The 19,601-nt window shown below is 48.4% G+C and overlaps 1 protein-coding gene across 1 annotated transcript in view; it reads right to left on the bottom strand.

The window, feature by feature from the left end:
* The window catches only part of DNAH17 (dynein axonemal heavy chain 17), a 7,556,186-nt gene that overhangs the window by 1,829,277 nt on the left and 5,707,308 nt on the right, over positions 1–19,601 (bottom strand). Inside the window, exon 39 of the mRNA XM_069201738.1 lies at positions 5,890–6,051. Coding sequence (XP_069057839.1) covers positions 5,890–6,051 — 162 coding nt within the window. The remainder of the gene's footprint in view (positions 1–5,889; positions 6,052–19,601) is intronic.

Consider the following 19,601-nt stretch of genomic DNA (forward strand, 5'->3'; position numbering starts at 1 on the left):
CTATGTACTTGGCCTCAGATCAAGGATGGCTGAGTACATGAAAAAGGCCAGTAAAAACCTTCAGGCCAGCCAAGAGCTCCAAAAGCAATGGCATGACCAGATGGCTGTTTTGGTTCAGTACCAACCAGGGCAGAAAGTGTGGGTCTTGGAGCCTGTGGCCCCAAGAGCACTCCAAGATAAATGGAGTGGACCCCACATAATTGTTGAAAAGAAGGGTGAAGTCACCTACTTAGTTGACTTAGGCACTGCCAGGAGTCCCCTTAGGGTGCTCCATGTCAATCGCCTGAAACCCTACTATGACAGGGCTGATCTCACCCTGCTCATGGCAACAGATGAGGGACAGGAAGAAGAGAGTGACCCTCTCACTGATCTCTTCTCTTCCACAGAGCAAGATGCTCTAGTGGAAGGTGTAGTTTTGGCTGATTGTCTCACTGCTGAGCAGAGAGACCATTGCATAAATCTCCTGGGTCAGTTTTCTGAACTCTTCTCTACTGTGCCAGGTACCACTTCTTGGTGTGAGCACACTATAGATACTGGAGACAGCTTGCCTGTCAAAAGTAAAATCTATAGGCAGCCTGACCATGTCAGGGACTGCATAAAGCAAGAGGTGCAGAAAATGATAGAACTGGGAGTGGTTGAGCACTCTGAAAGTCCATGGGCTTCTCCTGTGGTACTTGTACCAAAACCTCATTCCAAGGATGGAAAGAAGGAAATGCGGTTTTGTGTTGACTACAGAGGTCTCAACCAGGTAACCAAAACTGATGCTCACCCTATACCCAGGGCAGATGAGCTCATAGATACACTGGCATCTGCCAAGTATCTAAGCACTTTTGACTTGACTGCAGGGTATTGGCAGATCAAATTATCAGAAGATGCAAAAGCAAAAACTGCATTTTCAACCATTGGAGGACATTACCAATTCACAGTAATGCCTTTTGGATTGAAAAATGCACCTGCCACTTTTCAAAGGTTGGTGAATACAGTCCTGCAAGGGCTGGAAGCTTTTAGTGCAGCATATTTGGACGATATAGCTGTCTTTAGCTCCAGTTGGGATGATCACCTGGTCCACCTATGGAAAGTTTTGGAGGCCCTGCAAAAGGCAGGCCTCATTATCAAGGCTTCAAAGTGCCAGATAGGGCAGGGGAAGGTGGTTTATCTGGGACACCTGGTTGGTGGAGACCAGATTGCACCACTTCAGGGGAAAATCCAAGCTATTATAGATTGGGTTCCCCCTACTACTCAGACCCAGGTGAGAGACTTTTTAGGCCTCACTGGGTATTACAGGAGGTTCATTAAGAACTATGGCTCCATTGCAGCCCCTCTTAATGACCTCACATCCAAGAAAATGCCTAAAAGGGTATTGTGGACAGCTAGCTGTCAGAAAGCTTTTGAGGAGCTGAAGCAGGCCATGTGCTCTGCACCTGTCCTGAAAAGCCCTTGTTACTCTAAAAAATTCTATGTCCAAACTGATGCATCTGAATTAGGAGTGGGGGCAGTCCTATCACAACTTAATCCTGAGGGCCAGGATCAACCTGTTGCTTTTATTAGTAGGAGGTTGACCCCTAGAGAAAAGCGTTGGTCTGCCATTGAGAGGGAGGCCTTTGCTGTGGTCTGGGCACTGAAGAAGTTGAGGCCATACCTGTTTGGCACTCACTTCATTGTTCAGACAGACCACAAACCTCTACTTTGGCTAAAACAAATGAAAGGTGAAAATCCTAAATTATTGAGGTGGTCCATGTCCCTACAGGGAATGGACTATACAGTGGAACATAGACCTGGGAGTAGCCACTCCAATGCAGATGGACTCTCCAGATATTTCCACTTAGACAATGAAGACTCATCAGGTCATGGCTAGTCTTATTGTCCTTCGTTTGGGGGGGGGGTTGTGTAGGAAAGTACCATCTTGCCTGGCATGTTACCCCCATTTTTCACTGTATATATGTTGTTTCAGTTGTATGTGTCACTGGGACTCTGCTAGTCAGGGCCCCAGTGCTCATAAGTGTGCCTGAATGTGTTACCTGTGTTATAACTAACTGTCTCACTGAGGCTCTGCTATCCAGAACCTCAGTGGTTATGCTCTCTCATTTCTTTCAAATTGTCACTAACAGGCTAGTGACCAATTTTACCAATTTACATTGGCTTACTGGAACACCCTTATAATTCCCTAGGATATGGTACTGAGGTACCCAGGGTATTGGGGTTCCAGGAGATCCCTATGGGCTGCAGCATTTCTTTTGCCACCAATAGGGAGCTCTGACAATTCTTACACAGGCCTGCCACTGCAGCCTGAGTGAAATAACGTCCACGTTATTTCACAGCCATTTTACACTGCACTTAAGTAACTTATAAGTCACCTATATGTCTAACCTTTACCTGTTAAAGGTTGGGTGCTAAGTTACTTAGTGTGTGGGCACCCTGGCACTAGCCAAGGTGCCCCCACATTGTTCAGGGCCGATTCCCCGGACTTTGTGAGTGCGGGGACACCATTACATGCGTGCACTACATATAGGTCACTACCTATGTGTAGCTTCACAATGGTAACTCCGAATATGGCCATGTAACATGTCTAACATCATGGAATTGCCCCCTCTATGCCATCCTGGCATTGTTGGTGCAATCCCATGATCCCACAGGTCTCTAGCACAGACCCTGGCACTGCCAAACTGCCTTTCCCGGGGTTTCACTGCAGCTGCTGCTGCTGCCAACCCCTCAGACAGGCTTCTGCCCTCCTGGGGTCCAGCCAGGCCTGTCCCAGGATGGCAGAACAAAGGACTTCCTCTGAGAGAGGGTGTTACACCCTCTCCCTTTGGAAAATGGTGTGAAAGCAAGGGAGGAGTAGCCTCCCCCAGCCTCTGGAAATGCTTTCATGGGCACACATGGTGCCCATTTCTGCATAAGCCAGTCTACACCGGTTCAGGGACCCCTCAGCCCTGCTCTGGCGTGAAACTGGACAAAGGGAAGGGGAGTGACCACTCCCCTGACCTGCACCTCCCCTGGGAGGTGCCCAGAGCTCCTCCAGTGTGCTCCAGACCTCTGCCATCTTGGAAACAGAGGTGCTGCTGGCACACTGGACTGCTCTGAGTGGCCAGGGCCAGCAGTTGACGTCAGAGACTCCTTCTGATAGGCTCCTTCAGGTGTTGCTAGCCTATCTTCTCTCCTAAGTAGCCAAACCCTCTTTTCTGGCTATTTAGGGTCTCTGCTTTGGGGATTTCCTTAGATAACGAATGCAAGAGCTCATCCGAGTTCCTCTGCATCTCTCTCTTCACCTTCTGCCAAGGAATCGACTGCTGACCGCGCTGGAAGACTGCAAAACTGCAACAAAGTAGCGAAGACAACTACTGCAACTCTGTAACGCTGATCCTGCCGCCTTCTCGACTGCTTTCCTGGTGGTGCATGCTGTGGGGGTAGTCTGCCTCCTCTCTGCACTAGAAGCTCCGAAGAAATCTCCCGTGGGTCGACGGAATCGTCCCCCTGCAACCGCAGGCACCAAAGAACTGCATCACCGGTACCCTGGGTCTCCTCTCAGCACAATGAGCGAGGTCCCTTGAATCCAGCAACTCTGTCCAAGTGACTCCCACAGTCTAGTGACTCTTCAGTCCAAGTTTGGTGGAGGTAAGTCCTTGCTATCCCACTCCAGACTGCATTGCTGGGAACAGCAACTTTTGCGGCTACTCCGGCCTCCGTGCACTTCCGGCGGAAATCCTTTGTGCACAGTCCAGCCTCGGTCCACGGCACTCTAACGTGCATTGCACGACCTCCTAAGTTGTCCTCCGGCGACGTGGGACTCCTCTGTGCGACTTCGGGTGAGCACCATTTCACTCCACTTTGTAGTGCCTGTTCCGGCACTTCTGCGGGTGCTGCCTGCTTTTGAGAGGGCTCCTTGTCTTGCCCGATGCCCCCTCTGTCCCCAGACGCAATTGCCGACATCCTGGTCCCTCCTGGGCCACAGCAGCATCCAAAAATGCTAACCGCACGACTTGCAGGTAGCAAGGCTTGTTGGCAGTCTTTCTTCAGGAAAACACTTTTGCACAACTCTCCACGGCGTGAGTGATCCGTCCTCCAAAGGGGAAGTTCCTAGCCCTTGTCGTTCCTGCAGAAACCTCAGCTTCTACTGTCCAGTAGCAGCTTCTTTGCACCCACAGCTGGCATTTCCTGGGCATCTGCCCATCTCTGACTTGCTTGTGAATTTTGGACTTGGTCCCCTTGTTCCACAGGTACCCTCGACTGGAAATCCATCGTTGTTGCATTGCTGGTTTGTGTCTTTCCCGCAGAATTCCCCTATCACGACTTCTATGTCCTTTGGGGAACTTTAGTGCACTTTGCACTCACTTTTCAGGGTCTTGGGGTGGGCTATTTTTCTAACCCTTACTATTTTCTAATAGTCCCAGCGACCCTCTACAAGGTCACATAGGTTTGGGGTCCATTCGTGGTTCGCATTGCACTTTTGGGGTATATGGATTGTGTTGCCCCTATCCCTATGTGTCCCCATTGCATCCTATTGTAACTATACATTGTTTGCACTGTTTTCTAATACTATTACTGCATATTTTGGTATTCTGTACATATATCTTGTGTATATTTGCTATCCTCATACTGAGGGTACTCACTGAGATACTTTTGGCATATTGTCATAAAAATAAAGTACCTTTATTTTTAGTATATCTGTGTATTGTGTTTTCTTATGATATTGTGCATATGACACTAGTGGTACTGTATGAGCTTCACACGTCTCCTAGTTCAGCCTAAGCTGCTCTGCTAAGCTACCATTATCTATCAGCCTAAGCTGCTAGACTCCCTATACACTAATAAGGGATAATTGGGCCTGGTGCAAGGTGCAAGTACACCTAGGTACTCACTACAAGCCAGTCCAGCCTCCTACAGGGTCCCAGTGACAAAAGGACTAAAACAACATACATACAGTGAAATATGGGGATAACATGCCAGGCAAGATGGTACTTTCATACACCCCACTGCCCTGGGTACTTAATTACCATATACTAGGGACTTATAAGGGGGCACCAGTATGCCAAATGGGGGTGAAATACAGTGGAAACGGTAACCAACAACCAAATTTAAGGGAGAGAGCATAACTACTGGGGTCCTGGTTAGCAGGATCCCAGTGGACACAGCCAAACACACTGACAAAGATGCCAAAAGTTAGGGTAACCAAGCAAGAAAGAGTCTACTTTCCTACACCCTCTCAGCAGAGGCGTAATATTACAGACCCCATTGCAGAATGTGAAGAGGGGTCCCCGAGTGCCCTATACCTCTTATATATTCCATTGGCGTTGGGTAGGAATGGGCCCGCTTTCAGGATGGGTCGTCTGATCTGGTCTTGAAGGGTTGAATGGTCCCTTGCTCACATAGGCTTCAGGGGCTTGTGTTATGCCCCTGCCTTTTACTTCATGTAACTTAAATCATAAGTATCAAAGGCTGAGATCGTTCTCGACAGCAAGTTCATTCACCCAGAAAGCTATCTTTCGTTGTAACTTCCATTCATCAGAAAGACCAATAAACACCTACTACAAAGAACGCACATCCTTCACATTGCTTTGTGTGGAAACATATCACACTTAAATCCACTTGATTTAAAGTACTAAGAAATTCTACATATTGGCATTTTAGAATTACCGAGTGCTTTTAAACACACTATCCCCGATTCTGTGAGTTGCAAATGGAAATTTGCACCCCTCTGTGAATCTGTCCCTCTATTTTTAAGGATATATATGAAATAGTGTGAAACAATTTCATTTGCTACTGTAAACGAATTAATGACATCCCTAGCAGTTGCTGAATCACATAAAATATTATAGATATGTGTATACCTGTCACCTTCTAAAATGTAAGCGGTAATTTCCAATCTGAACCACACACACTTTCAGATTGTACCTCAAAGAATCTCCTGCAGATGGCTGTGACGACTTTCCCCAATTGCTCTCTGTCTTTCTCATCAATTAGTTTATCTCCATAAACTCTCCCAGCCTCATGTAACCACAAGCGGATGATGTCAACCGGAGTTTTAATGCTTTCAGCAGTTGAGAACAGCAAACCCTAACAAAAACATCACCATATTATATTTATTTAACTCATCAAAATGTTTCTGTACATCAGGCATCATTTTAACATGGATAAAACATTACTGACTTATTTGAGATAAAAAATAATATGTAGACGTGGTAAGTATGCATCTTCTAGGAAACGTTTCATTAGTGCTTAGGTGTCTGCGTGTCTGCCGTGTAGTTAGGCCCTGCATACTGCATCGGATCCGCATTGATAAGTCAGTCTTATCTTTAATCCTTGTTCTCTCTCATGGGTATTCCATCTGAATACATAGCCAGTAGAATGTTGCACACTCGTGGGATACCAAAAACACTTTTTGAAAAAATATTTTTGGGTATATCAAAACTATTTGTAAATTACAAAATGTGCCCTTAGGAGACATTTGCTTTTTTTTTTTAAATACGTCAAATTAGTCAAATTAAAAGAGAAATACATTTGGCTGAAAATAAAACTGTGGTAAACCCTTTAACTAAAAACAAAGAATCTAGAAAACAAGAAGGAAAATTAAGTTTCCGCTGCACTGCACTTTTACAAACTCAAAACTCCTGGTAGTCTACCCACCATGCAGTGCAGTGTCAGTGAGGCAGTTTGATTTGGGGTTTACAATGGGAGGATGTCTACTCCTAAGTCATTTCAATCGATGCTGTGGAATAAGGAGGCACAAGAGATGTTTATGGATTTAGTCAGAAAAGGATGACAAGACATGAATTAAATAAACGCTAATTTTCCTTCTCAATACAATAATATTTGGAAAAGGATAAACCGCTTTTTTGGAGACTAATGTTGTTCGGTTTATCCTTTTGCCGAACAAGTCAACCTAGACCACATGTTGTTTCACTGTACTAATGTTAAAAAGCTCCTGTCAGAGATCGAAAATGTTATCAAAGATACATGACGCCTCAACATCACATTAAATCCATGTAATATACTTGGTCCCTGGTACATCGATCCACCAATCAACCTTTATGACAAAGGCCTTTCCGTTATAGACTTACTACTAACGACTGGCCAATCCTATGCAATTTGAAAAACTCAAAAAAACATCTCATTACACATTGTACGAAGCTCAGACAACACTGTAGGAAGCTGGCCTGGTGTGCGGTGAGCACCAGTGGTGTTATCAACTTATTCCAGGCATCCCCTATTAGTGTAGTGTAGGCACTGTCCAGGAAGCCATGGCTCTCTAGAAGTAGCTGTGGATGAGCAGCATAGACTTATCTAGGAGACATGCAAAGCTTATGCAATACCACTATAGTCACAAAGCACTATCACACATGAAAGAACCACACAGTCTTACAATAATAAAGGTACTTTATTATGGTAACACAAATACTGGAATACTGAATAGGCAGCCCCCCCCCCCACTTGAGGTAAGTAAACACACTATTATATACACATTAGCGATCAGTAAAAAGCATAGGAAGCAATAGGCATTGGCAGAAGCAATAGAAAATAGTTTAGGCTCTAAGAAAGGGCCAAACCATATATGAAATAAGTGGAATGTGAGATACAGTCCTCCACCCAAGGATGTGAAATCATTAGAGGGGAACTACAGTAGAGGAACCCCAAGACGTGGGTACCAGAGGGACACCCAGCGACCAGGAGACGAGAGGTAAGTACCTGGTTTTCCTCAAAACCAACAGGAGGACTTTTGAAAATTGCTGTGCAAGACCCAAACAAGACGTAAGAACCTAAAGGTGGATTATGGCAGAAGAGGACCTGCATACCTTGGCAAATGCAAGAGAGGAAGAAGACAAGTTGCAACGCTGAAGAGGACCAGCAAGGCCCAAGGGACTTGACCCAAGCAGGTGAGTTCGAGGTCACCCTCAGCAGTTGGGAGAGTCACAAGAAGAGGAGGAAACCCCCACAGGCAACCCACTGGCAGTAGGCACAGCACTCACAGTGAGGCCCACTCAGCACACCTGAAGAGGAGTCCCACATCGCTGGAGCACCAGAGAGCTACTTGTGCTGTGCAGGAAAACATACTGGGGGCTGGGGCTACATGGAGCATGAAGATCCCTTGGATGAGCAGCAAACAAGCCTTGGTAGCTGCAAGTCGGGGTGCACAGGGGTACTGTCCTCCTAGAAGAGGCAAGGGCATACTGTCTCCCAATTTGGAAAGCTGGTAGAGAGGACCAAGGGGACCATTCGAGACCACCATCTATGATGCAGGATCCAAGCAGTTCCGGAGGAGAGCAGATTCACGCATTTCCGGAGGAGAGCAGATCCACGCAGCCGGTCGTCATTGCAGTTGGTGCCTCCAGATGCAGGGGAGTAACTCCTTCACTCCAAGGGAGATTCCTTCTTACTTCTTGTGCAGGCTGAAGACTCGCTGCCCTCAGAGAATGCACTGCCAGGGAAATGTTGCAGTTGCTGGAAGGAGCCAGTGAAACACTATCAGTAGGAGGCTGTGAGGTCACCTGTGTGACCTGGCCTCTCAGATGCTCCCAGGGGCCTCTGCACAACTTGGATTCCAGATGGCAGAACCAAGTGGCCACATGGAGGAGCCCTGGGCACCAACCCTGAGATGGTGATGGACAGGGGAGTGGTCACTCACCATTCATTTGTCTAGGTTTGCGCCAGAGCAAGAACCGGTGGTCCCTAGACTGGTGCAAACTGATATATGCAAGGAGTTCACCAAATGTGCCCTTCAAAGCATATCAGTGGCTTGGGGAGGTTAACTCTATTTTCAAAGGTAGAGGGTGTTACCTCCCTCTACCGCAGGAAATCCTTTGTTTTATCTTCCCCTGCCTGAGCTGGTCAAGCAGCAAGAGGGCAGAAACCTGTCTGCGGGGTGGCAGCAGCGCGGGCTGCCTGGAAAACCCCAGAAGACTTGTAGGAGCAATACTGGTGGTCCTCTAAGGAGCCCCCAGGATGCATGGAATCATACAACCAATACTGGTAACAGTATTGGGGTATGATTCCAACACGTTTGATACCAAACGTGCCCAGATTCTGAGTTACCATTATGTAGCTGGACACAGGTCATGAGTGACCTGTGTCCAGTAAACGGCTAAAATGACTTCTCTGCACTTACGAAGTCCAGTGCAATGGAACTGGAGTTGTAGGGGCACCTCTGCTCATGCAAGGGTGCCCTCACACACCGGTACCTGCTCCCTGCCCTCTGGGCTTGAAAGACCTACCATAGGGGTGACCTGGTGCAGTGACCTGTAGTGAAAGGGTGCATGCATCTTTTCACGCAGGCTGTAATGGCAGGCCTGCAGACACATTTTGCATGGGATCCCATGGGTGACACAATTCATGCTGCAGCCCATGGGGAACTCCTGGTGCTCCAATGCCCTGGGTACCTAAGTACAGTATACTAGGGACTTATATTGGGGCACCCGTATGCCAACTGTTGAGTGTGCAAAGTCCCACACAACCAAATGTAGAGGGAGAGGGCACAATCAGAGGGGAGCAGGATCCCAGTGAAAACAGTCCAAGCATAAAACAGGCAAAAAGTGGGGGTAACCATGCCACAAAGAGGGTACTTTCCTACATAACACATTCCCCCCCAAACAAAAGGCAATAAGACAAACCTTGGCCAGATGAGTCCCTATTGTCTAAGTGGAAATATCTGGAGAGTTAATTTGCACTGAAGTGGTTACTCTCTGTATTATTTTCCACTGTATGGTCCATTCTCTGTGAGGAGATGGCCAACCCTGTCAGTTTGGGGTTTTCTTCTGCAATACGTCCAAACTACAGGCCCTCTGGTTCTTGAGTTGCAGGTTGTGGGCTCATGTGTATTAGAGCACAACAGGATTGCTGTCCCTGTGGCTCTACAGTAGGACAGGGTTGCTGTCATTAGGGTTGTAGAGGAGGACAGGATTGCTGTTCCAAGTTTTGTGGGGTGGAGCAGAGTTTCTGCCCCAAAGATTCCATGGAAAGACAGGATGGCTGTTTGTAGGAGGCTGGCCTGGTGTATAGTGGGTACCTAAGGTACTTACACCTTATACCAGGTCTAGGTATCACTTATTAGTGAAATGTAGACAGTGTCTAGAAGCCAGGCTCTCTAGGGGTAGTATGGATGAGTAGTCAAGGCCTAACTAGGAGACATGCAAAGCTCATGCAATACCACTGTAGTCACACAGTACACACACATGAAGGAAAATACTCAGTGATACAAAAATAAAGGTACTTTATTTTGGTGACACAAATGCCAAAACTACCATAGAGACTATACTCCCTTACTAAGTAATACACAAATTATATACACTAGTATGCTGAAATAGCTGTGTAACAGTTAGAAAACAGTGCAACAGTGCAAATAGGGAAAATCACAATAGTTAGAAATGGACCCTGGGGAACACAAACCATATACTAAGAAAGTGGAATGCAAAAGTTGGTTTCCTACCTAAGCAAGTGTAGTGTGTGGAGGGGCGCTGGGAGTATTAGAAAACACCTGAGCCCAGGAAAGCAGGAATAAATCACAGTAACTTTCCTAGAACACACAAGAACACGAGAAAGAAGATTATGCAAGAACCAGAAGAGAATGCAAGGCACCAACAATGGATTCCTGACCTGAAGACCTGTGGAGGAAGGGGATCAAGTCCAAGAAGCACTGAAGAGTCCAGGGAGAACAGGAGCCCCTGCTAAACCGAAGGAAGCTGTGTAGGAAGTTGGCTCTGTATATACTATCTCAAAGTAGGAGATAGTGTGCACACAGTCCAAGGGTTTCCCTTAGCTGTTGATAGAGGCAAACTTAGATAATTCTAATGCTCCATGTGGTAGTGTGGTCAGTCTCCTGGGCATAGGCAGCCCACCGTTGGGGGTTCAAGGCAACCCCAAAGCCACTGCACCAGCAACACAGGGCCGGTCAGGTGCAGAGGTCAAAGGAGGGCCCAAAACACATAGGCGCCTATGGAGAACAGGGGTGCTCCGGTTCCAGTCTGCTAGCAGGTAAGTACCTGCGTCCTCGGGGAGCAGACCGGGGGGGTTGTAGAGCACTGGGGGGGAACACAAACAGGCACACAAAACGCACACTCAGCGGCACAGGGGCGGCAGGGTGCAGTGTGCAAAGTAGGTGTCGGATTTGCTATTGAAAGCAATGGAGGGACCCGGGGGTCACTTAGGCGATGCAGGCAGGGCACAGGGGGGCTTCTCGGGCCAGCCACCGACTGGGCTAGGAAGAGGGCCGCCTGCTGGTCAGTCCTGCACTGGAAGGTGGTTCCTCTCTGTCCTGGGGGCTGCGGGTGCAGTGCTTGGTCCAGATGTCGGGTTCCTTGTTACCAGGCAGTCGCGGTCAGGAGGAGCCTTTGGATCCTGTCTGCAGGCATCGCTGTGTGTGTGCAGAGGAGTCGACTCAGGTTACCCACATCTTCGTAGTCGCCTGAGAGTCCTCTCTGCGGTGTTAGCTCTCTGGAGCTCGAGCCAGGGGCTTCGGGTGCAGAGTGTGAAGTCTCACGCTTCCGGCGGGAGGAGAGAGGAGAGAGTTCTTTGAAAGTTGCTTAAAAGTTGCAAAGTTTTTGCAGGTTTTGAACAGTGCCGCTGTTCTCAGGAGTTTCTTGGTCCTTTGGGTTCAGGGCAATCCTCAGAGGTCGTTGGTCCCTGTCGGATGCGTTGGTGTGCAGGTTCTTTGAGTCTGGAGACAGGCTGGAAGGGCTGGGGCCAAGTCAGTTGTCATCTCCGTCGTCTCTGTGGGGCTTTCAGGTCAGCAGTCCTTCTTCTTGTTGTAGGTTGCAGGAATCTGATTTCCTGGGTTCAGAGTCACCCCTAAATACTAAATGTAAGGTTGTGTTTAGTTATGGGGGGCAGTAGCCAATGGCTACTGTCCTGGAGGGTGGCTACCCCATCTTTGTGCCTCCTCCCTGAGGGGAGGGGGGCACATCCCTATTCCTAGTGGGGAAATCCTCCAATCTCAAGATGGAGGATTTCTAAAGGCAGGAGTCACCTCAGCTCAGGGCACCTTAGGGGCTGTTCTGACTGGTGGGTGGCTCCTCCTTGTTTTCCTTATTATCTCCTCCAGCCTTGCTGCCAAAAGTGGGGGCAGTGGCCGGAGGGGCGGGCATTTCCACTAGCTGTGATGCCCTGGGGTGCTGTAACAAAAGGCATGAGCCTTTGAGGCTCACCGCCAGGTGTTACAGTTCCTGCAGGGGGAGGTGAGAAGCACCTCCACCCAGTACAGGCTTTGTTCCTGGCCACAGAGTGACAAATGCACTCTCCCCATGTGGCCAGAAACTTGTCTGGTTTTGGCAAGCTGGCAGAAACTGGTCAGCCTAGCACTAGGAGTCAGACTGGCATTCAGGGGGCATCTCTAAGATGCCCTCAGGGTGTATTTTACAATAAATCCCACACTGGCATTAGTGTGCATTTATTGTGCTGAGAAGTTTGATAACAAACTTCCCAGATTTCAGTGTAGCCATTATGGAACTATGGAGTTCGTGTTTGACAAACTCACAGATCATATACTCTTTATGGCTACCCTGCACTTGCAATGTCTAAGGTTTTGCTAAGACACTGTAGGGGCATAGTGCTCATGCACTTATGCCCTCACCTGTGGTATAGTGCACCCTGCCTCAGGGCTGTAAGGCCTGCTAGAGGGGTGACTTACCAATGCCACAAGCAGTAAGAGGTGGGCATGGCACTCTCAGGGAAGTGCCATCTCGATTTAGTAATTTTCTCCCCACCAGCACACACAAGCTGTGAGGCAGTGTGCATGTGCTCAGTGAGGGGTCCCCAGGGTGGCGTAAGACATGCTGCAGCCCTTAGAGACCTTCCCTGGCATCAGGGCCCTTGGTACCATGGGTACCATTTACAAGGGACTTATCTGTGTGCCAGGGCTGTGCCAAATGTGGGAACAAAGGTACAGTTTAGGGAAAGAACACTGGTGCTGGGGCCTGGTTAGCAGGGTCCCAGCACACTTTCAATCATAACTGACATCAACAAAAGGCAAAAAGTCAGGGGGTAACCATGCCAAGGAAGGCATTTCCTTACAAGGTGCAAAAGAGGAACGACCGGTGAGGAACAACAGTCAATATTGCCCCCAAAAAGAAAGATGCAGGTTCCTGGTTGCTGCAGAAGATATCCTATGCTGAATGGATGAATGCAGTCTGGTTTGTGTCGCTATTCCACCAAAAAGCCTTGTCACACGTAAAACACACAATTAGCGGAAAATGGCACTGCCCTGGACCAGGAAGGACCTTGTGGACTCTACCCAGGAGGGGGACTCAGAGGGGTCTCTCAGAAACTCAGAGAACCCTCAGAAGACCAGGCAGTGCACACAGGAGTTCCACAGCAATGGGGCAAATAAGGTGCAAAAGGAGGCCCACGTAGCACTACACAAAGGAATCCCAAGCCGGAGAACCTCTCAGGAAGCTGTGCATCGTAGGAAGGAGTGCTGGGGCCTGGAGCTGCATGGTGCACAAAGTACTTTGTGGAAGGATGCCAACAAGCCTTGGCAACTTCAAAAAACGCTGTGCATGGTGGTACTGTCTTGATGGGGAGGCAAGGTCTTACCTCCACTAAAGTTGGAGAGTTGGACGTCAGGATCATCGGGACCACTTCAATTCACCACCCTTGTTGCTGGATCCAGGAACTTCTTCAGGAGAGGGGACCCACTAAACCAGCCGTCGCTGCAGAGGGGTGCCTGCTGAAGCAGGGAAGTGACTCCTTCACTTCAAGGGAGATTCCTCCATTCTTCTGGTGCAGGCTGAAGACAGGCAGTCCTTAGAGGATGCACGTCTTTGAAACAGTTGAAGTTGCTGGCAGGAGCTGAAGATACAATGTTGCAGAAGTCATTTTTGCTTCTTCAGAGTTCCTGGAAGGTTCAGATGCAGTTTCTTGGTAAGAAGGTTAAGTAAAGGATGCAGAGGATTCTTGCTGGAGTCTTGCAATCCGAATCAGAAGACCCACCCAAGAGAGAGACCCTAAATAGCCCTGAAAGGGGATTTGGTCAGCTAAACAGGTAAGCACCTATCAGGGGAGTGCTCTGACATCACCTGCTGGCACTGGCCACTCAGATGCTCAGAATCCAAGATGACAAAACCCGTCGACCTTCTGGAGGAGCTCTAAGCACCACCCCTGGGGTGGTGATGGACAGGGGAGTGGTCACTCCCCTTTACTTTGTCCAGTTCCATGCCAGAGGGGTGTAGACTGGATTATGCAAAGAGGGCACCATCTGTGCCCTTCAAAGTATTTCCATAAGCTGTGGGAGGCTATCCCTCCCGAACCTGTAACACCTATTTCCAAAGGGTGAGGGTGTAACACCCCTCTCCCAAAGGAAAATCTTTGTTCTGGCTTCCTTTGCTCAAGCTGCTTGAGCAACGGGAGGGCAGAAACCTGTCTGTGAGGATGCAGCAGCTGGGGCTGCCTGGAAAACCTCAGGAGGCTGTAATGGTAGTAATGGGGGTCCTCTAAGGAGCCCCCAGAGTGCATGGAATCATACAGCCAATGCTTGCAAAAGCCTTGGGGTAAGATTCCAACATATTTGATACCACAAATGGCCATATTCAAAGTTACCATTGTGAAGCTGTACATAGGCAGTGACCTATATCCACTGCATGAGTAAAATGGCATCCCAGCACTCACAAAGTCTCGGAAAATGGTCCTGGAGGTCGTGCGGTCACCCCTGTTAGAGCAGGGGTGCCCTTACACACAGGTACTCTGCACCCTGCCTTCAGGGCTGGAAGGCATGCAATACGGGTGACTTATGAGTGACCTGGTGCAGTGTAAATGGCAGTGAAAGGGTGCATGCACCATTTCACACAGGCTGCAATGGCAGTCATGTAGGAGCCTTTGCATGGACTCCCTATGGGTGGCAAAAGAAATGTTGCACCTCATTGGGATCCCCTGGAACCCCAATGCCCTGGGTACCTAGGTACTATATACTAGGGACTTTAAAGGGTGGACCAGTATGCCATTGTTTGGTGAAATACTGGGTTACCAGTAGGCAGTGACAACATTTAGAGGAGAGAGAGCATAATCACTGGGGTCCTGGTTAGCAGGATCCCAGTGAACACAGTCAAACACACTGACATCAGGCAGGAATTGGGGATAACATGCCAAAGAGAGGGTACTTTCCTACATAACCCCCCCCCCCCCAAAAACGAGGGACAATAAGGCTAACATTGCCCAGATGAGTCTTCATTGTCTAAGTGGAAATATCTGGAGAGTGAATCAGCATTGGAGTGGTTACTCCCAGGTCTATGTTCCACTGTAAAGTCCATACCCTGTAGGGAAATAGATCACCTCTACAATTTGGGGTTTTCACTTTTCATTTGTTTTAACCATAAGAGAGGTTTGTGGTCTGTTTGAACAATGAAGTGAGTACCAAAGAGGTATGGTCTCAACTTCTTTAAGGCCCAGACCACAGCAAAAGCCCCCTTCTCTATGGCTGACCAATGCTTTTCCCTAGGGGGTCACCCTTCTGCTGATAAAAGCTACAGGTTGATCCCGGTCCTTTGAATTGAGTTGTGATAGAACTGCCCCAACCCCTACCTCTGAAGCATCAGTTTGGACTATAAACTTCTTGGAGTAGTTTGGGCTTTTTAGGACAGGTTCAATACACATAGCCTCCTTTAGCTCCTCAAAAGCTTTCTGACAGCTAGCTGTCCACAATACCTTTTTAAGCCACTTCTTGTAGGTGAGGTAATTAAGGAGGGCAACAATGGAGCCATAGTTTTTAATTAACCTTCTGTAATACCCAGTGAGACCAAGAAAGGCTCTGACCTGGGTCTGTGTTGTAGGGGAAGCCCAGTCTAAAATAGTCTGGATCTTCCCCTATAGTGGTTGTGAGAAAGTAGCCTCTTTCTAGCCTTGTTACCCCCACTTTTGGCCTGTTTGTGAGTGTATGTCAGGGTGTTTTCACTGTCTCACTGGGATCCTGCTAGCCAGGGCCCAGTGCTCATAGTGAAAACCCTATGTTGTCAGTATGTTTGTTATGTGTCACTGGGACCCTGCTAGTCAGGACCCCAGTGCTCATAAGTTTGTGGCCTATATGTATGTGTTCCCTGTGTGGTGCCTAACTGTCTCACTGAGGCTCTGCTAATCAGAACCTCAGTGGTTATGCTCTCTCATTTCTTTCAAATTGTCACTAACAGGCTAGTGACCAATTTTACCAATTTACATTGGCTTACTGGAACACCCTTATAATTCCCTAGTATATGGTACTGAGGTACCCAGGGTATTGGGGTTCCAGGAGATCCCTATGGGCTGCAGCATTTCTTTTGCCACCCATAGGGAGCTCTGACAATTCTTACACAGGCCTGCCACTTCAGCCTGAGTGAAATAACGTCCACGTTATTTCACAGCCATTTTACACTGCACTTAAGTAACTTATAAGTCACCTATATGTCTAACCTTTACCTGGTAAAGGTTAGGTGCAAAGTTACTTAGTGTGAGGGCACCCTGGCACTAGCCAAGGTGCCCCCACATTGTTCAGGGCCAATTTCCCTGACTTTGTGAGTGCGGGGACACCATTACACGCGTGCACTACACATAGGTCACTACCTATATGTAGCTTCACAATGGTAACTCCGAATATGGCCATGTAACATGTCTATGATCATGGAATTGCCCCCTCTATGCCATCCTGGCATAGTTGGCACAATCCCATGATCCCAGTGGTCTGTAGCACAGACCCTGGTACTGCCAAACTGCCCTTCCTGGGGTTTCACTGCAGCTGCTGCTGCTGCCAACCCCTCAGACAGGCATCTGCCCTCCTGGGGTCCAGCCAGGCCTGGCCCAGGATGGCAGAACAAAGAACTTCCTCTGAGAGAGGGTGTGACACCCTCTCCCTTTGGAAAATGGTGTGAAGGCAGGGGAGGAGTAGCATCCCCCAGCCTCTGGAAATGCTTTCTGGGGCACAGATGTGCCCAATTCTGCATAATCCAGTCTACACCGGTTCAGGGGACCCCTTAGCCCTGCTCTGGCGCGAAACTGGACAAAGGAAAGGGGAGTGACCACTCCCCTGACCTGCACCTCCACTGGGAGGTGTCCAGAGCTCCTCCAGTTTGCTCCAGACCTCTGCCATCTTGGAAACAGAGGTGCTGCTAGCACACTGGACTGCTCTGAGTGGCCAGTGCCACCAGGTGACGTCAGAGACTCCTTGTGATAGGCTCCTTCAGGTGTTGCTAGCCTATCCTCTCTCCTAGGTAGCCAAACCCTCTTTTCTGGCTATTTAGGGTCTCTGTCTCTGGGGAAACTTTAGATAACGAATGCAAGAGTTCATCCGAGTTCCTCTGCATCTCTCTCTTCACCTTCTGCCAAGGAATCGACTGCTGACCGCGCTGGAAGCCTGCAAACCTGCAACATAGTAGCAAAGACGACTACTGCAACTCTGTAACGCTGATCCTGCCGCCTTCTCGACTGTTTTCATGGTGGTGCATGCTGTGGGGGTTGTCTGCCTCCTCTCTGCACTAGAAGCTCCGAAGAAATCTCCAGTGGGTCGACGGAATCTTCCCCCTGCAACCGCAGGCACCAAAAAGCTGCATTACCGGTCCCTTGGGTCTCCTCTCAGCACGACGAGCGAGGTCCCTCGAATCCAGCAACTCTGTCCAAGTGGCCCCCATAGTCCAGTGACTCTTCAGTCCAAGTTTGGTGGAGGTAAGTCCTTGCCTCACCTCGCTAGACTGCATTGCTGGGAACCGCGACTTTTGCAGCTACTACGGCCTCCGTGCACTTCCGGCGGAAATCCTTTGTGCACAGTCCAGCCTGGGTCCACGGCACTCTAACCTGCATTGCACGACCTCCTAAGTTGTTCTCCGGCGACGTGGGACTTCTTTGTGCGACTTCGGGTGAGCACCGTTTCACGCATCCTTGTAGTGCCTGTTTCTGGCACTTCTCCGGGAGCTACCTGCTTCAGTGAGGGCTCTTTGTCTTGCTCGACGTCCCCTCTACCTCCTGGTCTAATTTGCGACCTCCTGGTCCCTCCTGGGCCACAGCAGCATCCAAAAACGCTAACTGCACGATTTGCAGCTAGCAAGGCTTGTTGGCATTTTTTCGGCGGGAAAACACCTCTGCACAACTCTACAAGTCGAGAGGGATCAGTCCTCCAAAGGGGAAGTCTCTAGCCCTTTGCGTTCCTGCAGAAACCGCAGCTTCTTCTGTCCAGTAGAAGCTTCTTTGCACCCGCAGCTGGCATTTCCTGGGCATCTGCCCATCTCCGACTTGCTTGTGACTTTTGGACTTGGTCCCCTTGTTTCACAGGTACCCCAGATTGGAAATCCAGCATTGTTGCATTGTTGGTTTGTGTCTTTCCTGCATTATTCCTCTAACACGACTTCTTTATCCTTAGGGGAACTTTAGTGCACTTTGCACTCACTTTTCAGGGTCTTGGGGAGGGTTATTTTTCTAACTCTCACTATTTTCTAATAGTCCCAGCTACCCTCTACAAGGTCACATAGGTTTGGGGTCCATTCGTGGTTCGCATTCCACTTTTGGAGTATATGGTTTGTGTTGCCCCTATCCCTATGTTTCCCCATTGCATCCTATACATTGTTTGCACTGTTTTCTAAGACTATACTGCATATGTTTGCTATTGTGTATATATATCTTGTGTATATTTCCTATCCTCTCACTGAGGGTACACTCTAAGATACTTTGGCATATTGTCATAAAAATAAAGTACCTTTATTTTTAGTATAACTGTGTATTGTGTTTTCTTATGATATTGTGCATATGACACTAAGTGGTACTGTAGTAGCTTCACCCGTCTCCTAGTTCAGCCTAAGCTGCTCTGCTAAGCTACCATTATCTATCAGCCTAAGCTGCTAGACACCCTATACACTAATAAGGGATAACTGGGCCTGGTGCAAGGTGCAAGTACCCCTTGGTACTCACTACAAGCCAGTCCAGCCTCCTACATTGGTTGTGCAGTGGTGCGATAAGTGCTTTGAGACTACTTACCACTCTTGTCATTGTACTTTTCATAAGAGAAAAATATACAAAACAAGTTCAGTGTATATACAAATAGCCAAAAAGTTTTGCATTTCCTCTTTTCACTCTTTTCGAGGTGCTGAAAAGTACTTCTAACTTTCTAAAAAGTTCTAAAAAGTTTAAAAAGTTTTTTTCTCTGTCTTTCTAAAAGCTCTGACAAACTTTTTTATCTTTTTCTATCACTTTGCAAGTACTCACTACAAGCCAGTCCAGCCTCCTACACAATGCCACTAGGTGTGACAGAAACTGTCTTGGGACTGACTACCCCAGTTTCTATGATGGACCCATAAGTGAACCCAACTACACCCTTTGCTTGACTGTTGCCAGCAGTCCCACCACTAGTACCACTACTGCTAGGGGCACTAGAGCTTGATGTATTAGTGGTGGTAGGCTCCGGGGGTTTACCTGGACAGGACTTATCCCCTGGCCTATGGCCTCTGTTTTTACACACAAAGCACCAAGGCCCGTATTTATACTTTTTGACGCTAAACTGCGCTAACGCAGTTTAGCGTTAACATTTTTTGCGCCGGCTAACGCCATTCTGAAGTGCCATGCGGGCGCCGTATTTATTGAATGGCGTTAGCCGGCGCAAGCAGACCGGCGCTGCCTGGTGTGCGTGGAAAAAAACCACGTACACCAGGCAGTGCCGGCGTAGGGAAAAATGGCGT

Source organism: Pleurodeles waltl, chromosome 7, assembly GCF_031143425.1.
Source record: "Pleurodeles waltl isolate 20211129_DDA chromosome 7, aPleWal1.hap1.20221129, whole genome shotgun sequence".
NCBI lineage: Eukaryota > Metazoa > Chordata > Amphibia > Caudata > Salamandridae > Pleurodeles > Pleurodeles waltl.